This window comes from Mercenaria mercenaria, chromosome 3 (assembly GCF_021730395.1).
Source record: "Mercenaria mercenaria strain notata chromosome 3, MADL_Memer_1, whole genome shotgun sequence".
Taxonomy (NCBI): Eukaryota; Metazoa; Mollusca; class Bivalvia; order Venerida; family Veneridae; genus Mercenaria; species Mercenaria mercenaria.
In genome coordinates, this window is record NC_069363.1 from 47,234,810 (window position 1) to 47,247,655 (window position 12,846).

The following is a 12,846-nucleotide window of genomic DNA, read 5'->3' on the forward strand; positions in this document are numbered from 1 at the left end:
CGGTGCGCACAAGATTGTGTCTATGTATATAGTATAGTAACAAAAAAACAAAGTCCCATAACTCTGCATTTTTTTTCTGAAAGAACCTAACATACCCCATGCACAACTACTGTTGTTACTGATCACTTGTGTGAAGTTTCATTAAATTGTGTCAAGGATATGAGGAGAGATGGTGCGCACAAGATTGTGTCTACGGACAGACAGACGGAAGGACGGACAGACAGACAGACAACCTGAAACCAGTAGATCCCCCCTTACAACTTTGTTGTCGGGGGGTACAATAATGTTTAACAACCAACTAACAGACCTGTTAGAAACGTTGAAATTAATATCATCTTAAGTGGCATGAAGAACTTAAATACGTATTCAGTGTTAATAAAGTTTAACTAATGTAATTCATATTTGAGCAAGAATGAACATCATTTAAAAGGCAACAAAATTGTGAAGCACCACATGTATGAATTTGATGTTGTCTTCGTCTGTACCACGTTTGTATGTAAATTTACATAAAGCATAGTTATACCTGTATAAGCTATCATTTTGATTGTTGCCTGAATTTAGGCAACGAGGTAACTTGCTTGATGGTAGGATCAACATTTTCTGAACACCTCATATATAATTAAAACAGCTATTTTAATTTTTTTCTCGTGTTAATGAGCAGTTTGTAAAATATAGTATCTGCGCAAAAATACTAAATACCATATCGGTGTTCTAAGAACACTATAATTTATTTCCAAGACAAATTAGGCAAAGGACAATCTGGCAATAGAAGACTTACAATATACAGGTTCTTTTCATACACTCAATTTCTTTCAAAGTTTTATAAGTGTAAATTAATGAAGAATGTATTCTTTATTTATGAGTATCTTCAAACCGTGATTGCAAAGCATTCCATCATAACCATCTTTGCATCCGTCTTCACAAAGCCCGTTTACGTGATTACATGTCTTTCCATATCGGCAGTGTCCACACGTATGGTCACATCTGAAGCCAAATCGACCAGATGGACATTCTGAATTATCAAATTTAAACATAATGCTTATAATTTTTCTCATGTTTATAATACTTATTTAATACTGATATGTAGAAAATACAGTTGTAGAAATAAAATAATGAACATTCATTCTATTTTTTTTTCAGAGATATAAGTTTTGTAGATTTATGGCTATTTCTTTTTTGAATATTTCAAGACAATTTGCCTCCGGTGTAGTATTGATGTTTGAACAAACTCGACTGATCTACATTTTGGTCAAAGTTATCTATGGTCTAAATCAAACATATCTTCTTATACACTGGATTCATGTCTTACGTTCAATACTTTAACCCTCATGGTATTTGAATATTCACAATTAAGTACAAAACCTTTTATCCAGTATTTCACTGTGGCTAGCCATTTTGATACTGTGTACCAGCTACATGTGCGCTCTAGATATTGATGCCCTTGTGTCTAAATTCGTTCTATATTTATCAATGTTTACAAAATAAACTGTTGCAACGGTTTATAAAAGTGCTTTAGAAAAACTGCGAAAACTGGAATGTTCCCGTAATTCTGGAAACAAGAAACTCATCAACCGTTAACCTTTAGGTACATTTATAAAACCGTGACGAATTTTGCCTTTCGGTGATGAATTATTTTAAAGATCACATATCACAATGTGTGTGTGTTACTGCGAAACGCCTTAATATGTTATGCATATCTCACGGCAAAAACCTGATTAAATACGATAAAAGCCGATACTCTAATTACCCATTTCGCAGTGATGTCCTTGGTACCCCGGGGCACATTCACCCGGGCAAAGCCCATAATCTTTAGTACATTCTTCGTCATCAAAACAGTAACATCTTTTGGAACATTCTTGTCCGAAGGTTTGGAATGGACATTCTGCACATTAAAGCAGTATATAGAACATTAAAAAATACATAGCAGAACCATGTTGAAATATATAGATCCAAAATTAAGACGAAAAATTCACGAGAGCGTGGCTCGAGCGAATTATTAAACGCCATGTATAACCAATTTTACAAAATGTACTTAGTAAGTTCGATACAAGACCTAGGCATACAGGAGAAAGTTTGTAATATACCTGTGGCAGAATAAATCAAAGACAGCAGTAGAATTACGTAACTTTTATACATGCAAAATCAATGATGTCAGTTTCACTTCTTGAATATAAATTAATTAAATTAAATCAAATTTATATTTTACACAGGTATACACAACGTGTACCTTCGTTACATGATTCGCCCATGAATCCAATTTCGCAGATCGAAGACATGCAGACTCCTGTCTGTCTGTCGCATGGTTTCTTATCGGCACAAAAGCAATTTTTCTCACACTCATTTCCAAACGTCCCGATAACACACTCTGCAAAAAAGAATAGTGGTATTTGTTTCAGATACTTTAAAATTGTGATGTACATCTCTCTTTTAAGTCTGCTTCCTCTTTTTTAATTCTGATGATTGAAATTAATGTTTATTATGTTTACATTTTTATGATATTAACTGACGGTCTACATTTCAAGTACACAAACGGTCAGGCTCAAAAATTATGTTTAGGACAGAGTTACATCGATTATTGACTACTCTTATCACACATATGCTGAAGACCACACATCAGTGAATAGAGATAACCTGACTCTAAAACTATTTATTTTAAGTATAAATTAAGATTTTTTCAGTTGAATTTAATCGCTACTAAAGATCATCTGCGCAAAAAACAGTCGCCGGCTTTCCAATTCATGGTTTACAGTGAATAGATATCACCTGACTTGTCCCTGTTGACCACTTACCTTATTTTAAGTTCAAAAACTTATGAATTAAGATCACCTGCACAATGCCATAAAGACTTTTCTTTGGTTTGGTCATGCACGGTCTTTACAAGTACTGTGTTTTTTTTGAACGCATATTGTGCAGTAAGGCACATGATTTACACATGTATTAAACAGATTTAAATTATTCTGCAATACATTTGTTGATCAAAAAGCTTTAAATGAACAATAGATCTTATTACTTCTTTAACATTGTTTAAATAATTCTAAAAAAACAAAAAAACAATAAGAAATAAGGTGCATTTCTTTTTGGTAGTGTCAGACAGCATAAACCAACGTTTGTGTTAGTCCCTGATACTTTAACAGTTTTGTATCAGTATGGCACACGTTACAATGTTTTAAGATGTAAGATCAAGTAAAAAGTTGCGTACCATATTATTTGTTAATTTTACGAACATTTTCTCCTTTTATTTGACATGGTAAAATCTAATACAACAATTATTTTTTTCTGATTGCATGGAATTAAACTAATATAGAAAATTATTATTTATTTCAATATAAAAGCAGCTGAATTAACTCAATAACAGGTTTACCTCCCTCTTCTATTCTAATCTCACACAAGGTCAACTTCCCGGCTCTTTTAACAGTAACGTATTTACATAAAATGTCTGGTAGCGTAAGTACATATGTGTCTTCCTCCGAAACAACGCTGCTGTTGGAATTATATCCGTTGTCAATACTATCGTTTTGAAGAATAATATGACTTCCTTCAAGTTGTTGGAATGTATGTTCTGTAAAAGAGAAGTCAAATTCCGGTTTGGTTAAGGAACATGCAAATACAATCATTGGTAACAATACATGATTAAAGGCGATCCAATAATTCGAGATACCTATATTCAATGTATATTTTCTTCAACACTCAGATTTCTATATAGACAAAGAGAAAGGTGCTTAAGCGAAACTAACGGACTACCTTGAAAACAACACCACTTCCGATAAGGTTAATCCATGCAACGTTTTATATGATAACAGACTCACTAAAAACATTAACGTTATTATGGGTCTATAGTATAAAACTGAAACTGAGTAATGTGATAAAACGCCTATTTTTATACAATTAAATATTCAATGGCGTTGTACATAATAATAATAATACGTTATCATAACAATATTATTAATGACAATAATGATAATTACAACCTTATTGTAACAAACAGTTATGACCGCACCCTTCACCTTGAGGTCGTTTTACCTATTTTACGAATACAAGTGCTTAAAGCAGTATTTATGTTATGCCACGACCGGTAAATATGCTTGATTGTGCAGAACAATTTAGAAACTGTGTCCTGTTCATGAGGACTGTAATATAAATGAAATAAGCGTTCAATTTTATAAGTGATGTTCAGTTTTTGTTCTGTGCTTAACCATTTTACCATTCGTTCTTCCATAAAGGATTATTTTCCGTATAGGATATTTTCTATGCAGATCAATTCTCAACCATGATGTTTCTGCATTCTCTGTGCCTGCACAACAGTTACAAGTTTCCGGGTTAGCAGCTAATGTACCATCAATTGCCTTTATACTATCCCAGGTTTTGTAAACAGAAGATGCAGTCACTGTCACCAAATGTTTGATATGATTTAGCAGATTGGCGTCTGAAATTGTTAAATAAACAAATTATTAGTTGGATTTATGTAATTTCTAATTTAAAAGTATAAAAAAAATTCATTGTGTCACATTTTAATCAAAGTTTCATTTTCCACGATTTTTTCTATTCACGATTTTGAACTTGAAAGTAGTTTATATATGATATTTCAGGACAATAACAGATACGGAGATCCAGGTATTTTTTCCAAACACTTTCATTATGTTTCCCTGACTAGAAACCGTTTTAGGATTCAACCCAGGTAGAAAATTTAAGTATACTAATTCTTTGACTGTCAGGTTCCCCTTGACCTTGTGAATATTTTTTCACACTTTTAAAAAACATAATTCTTTTCAGGTCCACATGTCAGATTCCCGTTCACCTGACCACCATTTACAATTAAAAAACTGTCGAAATAAGGTGTTTCAAGCACCAAAGCCAAAGATGTAAGAGATGTAAGCGGCTTTGTAATATTTCCTTTGTAAAAACAGCTTATAAGCTAACAATTCAACTGCCAATGCAAAAGTCTAATTATGAATAGAAAAACATTAAAAGGAGAATTCCAATATCCGCTCTTCATTTACACGTGTCGCACAATATAATCGAAAGGATGGTAATCGCTCCGCTCAATATTTTGATACGAATTACATTTCGGTATGTGCTGAAGATAAATTCTGTCCCTCCAAGCTTTTTACATTACCCTTTATCTATTTTTGTAAAAGGTAAGCTCTTCTTTTCAGAGACAAGTGATCTTTTAATACAGACTAATGGTAGCGTGATTACCGTTTATGAAATAAGCTGAATGCCATGGGGATCATGGCAGCCTATCTCTTTAAAGGAAAAGGTCCTCTACAGAAAAGAGATTCCCTTGTCTCTAAAAAGAAGAGTTTTTATGAGCATTTATACGATGGCACAGGGGTGCCGTACATTTAAGTTTGTGTTGTTGTATTTTATTTTCCTTTCGAAGCATAGGGCACACTCAGTTTTGCTATAATAGAATTCGGCATAGTCGGGGCTATGAGGTATAGAAGGTGTTCCGCATTTCGTTACGTCGCATGAAAAGACTTGAATATGTGATACTGATTGTCGTACAAGTGACTGTCATGCGGATGACGGGGAAAAGCCAATGACGACAACATACATTAACCTTTGGCTCAAGTGCAATGAAAAAAAATAAAGTTAGGAACCTTCTTTACAGAGTTTTCCATAGAACCCGGGATGACAGCTTACGCATTCCCCATTATGAGGGTTACACGCTCCTTTATGTAGACACATACCACATTGTTCTAAGCATCGAGTACCGTATTGTCCTTCGTCGCACTCTGTAAGTTTAAATTGTATTGATTATATATCAATATCTAATGGTGTTGCTATATGTTAAATCTTCAAGTATAACTATTGTCTACCATTAAAGAAAGAATCTAAAGCATTTAATACAATTTGTTAGCTCTCAAAATCCTAATTCAATCATATGGTCGAGGTCAAACGAAGAAAAACCGAACTCAGTCGCCAAGTGGACCAGTTGCTAAAGCCGGACTATGAAATCAGGGCCGTGATTTCGAGCAACTGCTTCTTCTTTGTTATAGTCTACAGATCAGAATATCCTGCTTAAGTGTAACTGTTAATTTAGTAACAATTCTCTGCCAAGTTACTGACAAAAAATCAGTTACCAGAGAGTCGGATATTCCCATCCGCACAAACTATTGATTGCATACGTTTTGCATACCGTATTCTACTAGTAAAGAAGAAACAAGATAAAATGTACGCAAGCCCAGTGGTTACTTCATATTTCAGTATTCCTATATTCTATTTCTCATTTCTGTATATTAACAATAAAACGTATAGAAACTTTGAAATGAGAAGTTTGAAATATGTTGCTGTTCACATGGAACCCTTCCCCACTTCAGTCTTCAAAGTTCCCGTTTGAATATTTTTTACTACAACCAAGATCTACACTCGTGGCTGCTCCACCCACAATCAGTCGCAAAGCTTCTAAGCTTACTACGACGGCCCTCCTACTCATCGCCGCATGGCTCCCTGGGGGCTCGTATTATGGCAACGGCCCGGTATAGGCTCGACGCTTCAGCGCCATCCATTTTCAGGGTTAGTTATCTGACCGGTGAGTTGTTACACACTCCTTAGCGGATTCTGATTTCCATGGCTACCGTCCTGCTGTCTATATGAACCAACACCTTCTTCGTTTCGATAAGTTGAGAAGTATGAAATGAGAAATGTGAATTTCACATTTCACACTTCCCATTTCATAGTTTCTATATATTTTATTTTGTAAATTGAGAATATGAAGTCACCACCAGGCTTTCGTAAAATGACATGCTTTTTTTTTTATATTGTAGCGTATGTATTTACGCATCTGTACATAAAACAAAGATAGATAGATAGGTCCATCGTTTTTAATAATCTGTAAAGATGTTAATGTTAAAACAGATAGCACAATAAGCGGGTTATATGTATTATTTGAATAGCATTTTTATTAATTACGATATAACAATGAAAAATCTTTAGTATTTGAAACTTTCTTTGGTGTAGTTTATGAAACACTGTATGTCTTTTTCATATAATGCTTATCTCATATCAGCAATTAATGATCACTTACTGATAATACAGTGTAGGTCTTTCCATCCAGGTTCACATCCATGTTCACAAATGCCGCTTGCAATATCACAAGAAGTATCATTTTTGCAATGTCCGCACTTTTGTGCACAATTTGTCTCAAAAGTACCATTACTACACTCTATAATATTTTGAATCAGTTGTTAGAAATATATTGTCTGTGACAAAACGGACTTATATACTATGTTACAGCATTTTGTAAAAACACGTTATATACATACTGGTATCAATGTTATCTACATTTATTTGATTTTTGTTTCTTATTTTCTCTTCGGAATGTTTTGATATTCTTACTTGTATTGAGGTATAGAAAATAAATCGCTTTACAAACGCATCAGTTCAAAACTTTAAATAATCCCTTATTTCTTTATACGATTTTTTTTTTGAAATCTTAAGAATTTAAGAATGTTGCAATATATATAACTCATACTTAACAATCGATTTGCACATATGTGTGCTTTAAAAGTATTATCACATTACAAAATGATATTGATACTGTTAGTCAGCTAATCAGCGTGTATTTATCGTTAAAACGATTTAAAATGACTTTAAATTGTATTGTTCATTTCATATCGAGACCTTTTAACGTAAAAACAGCATATATTCAAGCGTCTTAACATTAAGTTTAAGCGCTACGTAAGTCTGTTTCGTTATCAGTTTAGGAAACAAGCTTAAGATTACAAGTGCCTTAAAATGTTTTACAAGATTTACATAGTGATTAGTATTTAACCACAGAGGTATCGACTTTGCCCGTGTCTAACAAAACAAACATAAAACTATTATGTATAACTTATGATGTGTAAATTTAAAATCATTCTTGCAGAGAAACGGACAAAAAATTAACAGCTGTTATAAGGATTTCTGGTCTGCAATGAATTTAATGTAGGTAATTTGATAATATATCAATAAAGATGAAAATCTCTATTTCCTGATTCAATTCTTTAGAAGATGTAGACACGGACCAAATCGAGATTTTCAACTGTTAATTATTTACTCCGTTTCTATGCAAGAATGAATTTAGATTTACACATCATAAATAATACACAACAATTTAATGTTTGTATTGTTATCTGCTTCAAATATTTAGATTAAATTTATGTAAAACGTCAAAATGGTTGCGTTTTTAAGCAGTTGGGTGTACTTGTAGTCTAGCATGAATTATGGTCTTCCTAAGTAACATTTAATACAAATCTTAAACCAGACAATTAAAATTATATACGAAAGTACACCTTAGTATTGTGGCCCCGTTACACTTTCTGAAAAGAAGAAGTAAAGATTATTTCAAAGGCATTTATATTCAACTTTTATTTATAATATCTAAAGCTTTCCACGAATGTAATGAAATTGTTGGGTGAAAATAAATGAATACTTGAGTCGTAGCTTCTTAAAAATAGCCTGCTCTAAACACCAACATGAGTTATCGGAAGTGAGCCAAACCTGAAAAGGCTATACATTTATTTAATTCAATTGAAATTTGAGAAAAATGTAATTGATTATTTGACATTCATTGTCTACGCCGCCTGGACACATGCTATGAAAATATACATAGGTACGCTTTTAAAAGTCAGCTATCTGCTTACAACACGGGACAAGTATCAGTGTGTATGCAACTTGAGCATTTGTTTGAATACTAATGTTGTCCTGCACGTTTGATAAACCGGAAGTGGTAGCGTAACGTCGTTTATCCGGAAAACGTAGAATAACGCCTGCATTCGGCGTAAATGAAAATCATTTTATGAATTGATAAAAACCTGTGATTGGATATTTTACAATACACAGTTACTATCTTTCTAAACTTAAAATATGGTATTAAGTCAACTGACACGTCAAATAGTTTGAAATAGCGCGAAATGTGCGGTTTACTTTAAACATTGTTAGTTGTCTGACCAGTCGCCGTGGCCCAGTGGTTAAGGCTTCCGCCTCGGGATCGGGAGATCGAAGGTTCGAGCCACATGAGGAGCGTTCGTCCTGGGGATGTTTGTCATGGGACTCGTCCGAAAAGGCTGGTTCGTGATCCGCCAGCTACTTAAATGAATGATTACCGACTTCTAACCGCCTGACGCCTGGCATAGCGGTAGGAGTTGGGAGGTAATTGGTACTTTCAATAGGGGTGACACTATAATAAACAAGACCTTTGCTTTTACCTTTTTATCTAAAACATAAACACACGGACCTATGCATTTTATTTCACCGCATTATAGGCTATACGTTTACTTACAACTGGTAGAAGTTTCATTAAAATGTACATTGTAGAACACTTTCTATTCGCAAAAATGTTATGAAAGCTATGATTTTCCAATAGACTCCCATTATGAAACATGCGTGATGTCCAGTTTTTTCAAATCAGTTCAGCAAAAAATAAATCACATGAGTTTATCTTTTTTTTTTGCTAACTTTTCTAAGTATATTCTGAAGTTTTGAAAAATCATAGTATAATAAAACTTTACATATTAGAAAAACAAATCGTTCCGAACGTGTAGACCAACCTTAAACAAACAAAATGAAAAAGTAATAATGAATTAAAAACGAGTGCAAAGAGCCAGTAGGAATAACCATTTCTGTGAAGTACTGTGTACAAAATATACCATCAAACCTTTACTTTTTCATCATTTTATGTTTAAAGCAGAATAAAAAAAGAAGCTCGAGTACAGATAAGAAATTAAAAAAATAAACTCTTAAATACGTAAATGGACACCGAAATTAAATCAGAAAGTTTTGACAACAACAGTGTTTATACGTTAATCGCAAAATCTGTTCTTCTGCAACTATAAGGCAACAAAATCAACGCCAATGAAATGATGCAGAAGTGTTCGTGATATAAGTAAATTCACCTGCTATACAAAGAGGCTTAATAAAAGGTCCATTACATCCGTTCTGACATTCACCGGTAATTTCATCACATAGTGAATTCAGGCAATTTCCGCATTGGAATTGGCAATCTGTACCCCAGAATGAAGTGTTGCATCCTGGAATACATCACGAGAATCGAAATTATCCTAGATGTTATAAAAATCCTACATGAAAAATTCATGCGAAATGTACTTAAAATGATTAATTCAGAAAAAAAAAACACTTTATAACTAGTCAATTGTCAGAGTAATATTAACAATCGCTCAACATGCTTGCATGCACGAAACATAAGTAAACATAATACATTTTGAAAGAGTACATTTACATATTAATTAAAAACATAAAGTGCTTTACATTCCTATATAGATTTAAACAATTTAGTTATCTGCATTTTGTACTCTTATTTAATCCGATAATCAAGCTTAACTGAGCTAACCTCGTAAATTTTAACAAGTACTACAGAAAGCAAAAAGTATATGAAATTGTCAGTAATGTATACACACAGTCTCAAAACCCAGTTATAATGTCTATATTAGTCACAATCGTTTATTTTGAGTACGCTTTTCTTGAAATTGTAATTTGATAACAATGGTGGAGCAGTTTAGCATAAATCAGTGAATCATGATATTAACACTTAGTTACAATAGCTAAGTAAGCAGTCCAGATTCCGGATAATTCCTACAGTTTTGTCATGCCGCCCTAAAAATAAATACTGTTATTCGGTAATTTCGTCTCTTATTAATTTTTATACTTCTGTGATAAATATTATTTTTTTACAAAATGAAAAGAGGAAACGTCCTTGATGACTCTAAGTATTCATAATAAATCGGTAAAATGATCATTTGGAAGCAAGCAGGCAATTAAGAAGAATAATATCAGACTAGATTTGATTAAAAGTTGAACTTCCTAATTTTAAAAGTGTGATCCTCCAAATTTAAAAAAACAAACTTATCTAACACATGTTCACGTACTATTGCATTACGCGTATGAGTCCGTTAGTTCTTAATAAACGAAACAATTGCAGTTAATATTTACATTTATATTGTATGTATATAACCTTTACTATCAATTAATAATGTAAACGATGTGAAAAAATAGCCCGTTTTTCATGGTACAATGATTATGTATCATAGATTTAAAAGAAATAAAAGAAAAGAGAAGTACCAATTACTGACACAAATCGAAAAAAGTAAAAATGGAAGTTTCTTTCACAGAATTGCTTTCGATATACGATGTTTCATGAGCATGAGGAAAGCTTGCTTTGTTTTTATTCAGAACAATATACGAATATCGATTTATAAATGTTACAATACATAGAAATGAACACAAGTAATTAATGATTACATTAACAATACCTTTAGTTCGTTTTGAAACTCGTGTGTGCTTTCAATTAATCAGATATAATTATTTAATAAATAAATGGTTGACATGTTTTGAACGTATCATTAGCTCCAATTTCAAAGGTAATTATATTATACTGAAATTTCTACTATTATTCATTTATTGTTTAAAAAGAAAGCTGCATTGTATTTCTTTAATTATTTTGTTAGTATTATCTTAAGGACTGGCACTAATCAATATAAATCTAAGTAATGCCTTTTGTTTTGAAGCTAAAATGTATATTTAAAATGTGTAAATAACATTGACTAACCTCTTCTAGTACTTAATACTGTCAATACTGGCAATGCAAGTAACGCAAATAATAAAACTGATATTAATCTGTCCATATTCGTTCGACTGTATCTGTATGACTGTAACATTTATGCATTCGCGTGACGGCTTATACTATGTGTACAGCTGGGTTCCCACTCTATATTTAACTGTGCGTCAACGAGAACACTTACTGCGTTTCTCCGAAAAACGTATCTAGTCATGACACGATAAGACAATATGATAACGACTTCAACGTACAGTTTTCTTTTTGTTGTTGTTGTTGTTGGGAGTAATGTCACATTGACATAATTACAGGTCATGTGGCTACTAACTACAAAGTAAAATACTTTAGATAGTGACAATCAAATGTATTTATTTTACATATTCTCTATATTGTTTTTGTGAACGTTTGCCTGTTTGTTTTAGCCATGCACCTGCGAATAATTAAAATTGTATAAATGATTGTAACTAATGCATTAATTTCTGTGGGGAATGTACTGTGTTTTTGTATATGTTGTTTATTCTTTCGTGGTTGGACAATGTAAGGAAACCCCAGATATAATTTCAGCTTACTAGAGTGATGTGTATATATTAATGAAAAGATTAGCTGTATCAAAGAAGTAATTTATATCACATTTATAAAACACCTTATAGATTGTGAGCTAAAAACGGAACCACTTACAAAAATATACAATCAACATTCATGAATCGTTGTTACATGTATTAAGGGATATTTTCGCCATACAATTGTACTGTTGCAACATTCTGGAATTTTACGCACTTCTCGCATTTTGCCTACTGTCGGCATTTAGACGTCTTGCATTTTCCGCCAATTGCTCTCATTGCAGCTTTTCGGTCGTCCTCTGGACGTGATATCTAAATGTCCCTTAGAAAATCTGTGTTGCAACTTATAAATAACCAAGTGTCCGAGAAACATTCTGCAACGTCTCAACATGTTCTGCAACTATATACGAGGGCCTTATTCTGTATTCTACATAGAACCTGATGGTTTTCCACATTCCACGTCGCCATTTTACATGATGCGTTCGATAACCAGCATACATGAAACACATGCTGGTCAATCCAAATTTTTTAATTCAGCAAACACATTTTTAAGCGTTTAGCAGAAGAGATGTCAATATGCGTTGGTATAACAGTTTAAGAGTGTATCGCTCGAATATGCCTACACTCAGTAAAAGCTCATAAACCTTGTAAATAAAATACTTCACTCAAAGTCTCTACGTATTATTGGACAACCCATTTATTTCAAAAGTCGTCATCAGGAGGAAAAATAGTCGA

General features: G+C 33.0%; 1 protein-coding gene across 3 annotated transcripts in view; it reads right to left on the reverse strand.

Moving 5' to 3' along the window:
* The window catches only part of LOC128555598 (multiple epidermal growth factor-like domains protein 10), a 28,795-nt gene extending 17,107 nt beyond the window's left edge, over window positions 1-11,688 (reverse strand). For 2 of the 3 annotated variants that reach the window (XM_053538376.1, XM_053538378.1), the window contains exons 1-9: window positions 11,546-11,685; window positions 9,876-10,010; window positions 7,028-7,165; window positions 5,601-5,735; window positions 4,202-4,423; window positions 3,362-3,559; window positions 2,228-2,365; window positions 1,748-1,882; window positions 875-1,012 (exon numbers count right to left, since the gene is read on the reverse strand). In XM_053538376.1, the coding sequence (XP_053394351.1) occupies window positions 875-1,012; window positions 1,748-1,882; window positions 2,228-2,365; window positions 3,362-3,559; window positions 4,202-4,423; window positions 5,601-5,735; window positions 7,028-7,165; window positions 9,876-10,010; window positions 11,546-11,654 (1,348 nt within the window). In that variant the 5' untranslated portion in view covers window positions 11,655-11,685. Of the gene's footprint in view, window positions 1-874; window positions 1,013-1,747; window positions 1,883-2,227; window positions 2,366-3,361; window positions 3,560-4,201; window positions 4,424-5,600; window positions 5,736-7,027; window positions 7,166-9,875; window positions 10,011-11,545 lie in introns of all 3 variants that reach the window. The other variant, XM_053538377.1, reaches the window with a different exon arrangement.
* Between the last annotated feature and the right edge of the window lie 1,158 nt (window positions 11,689-12,846).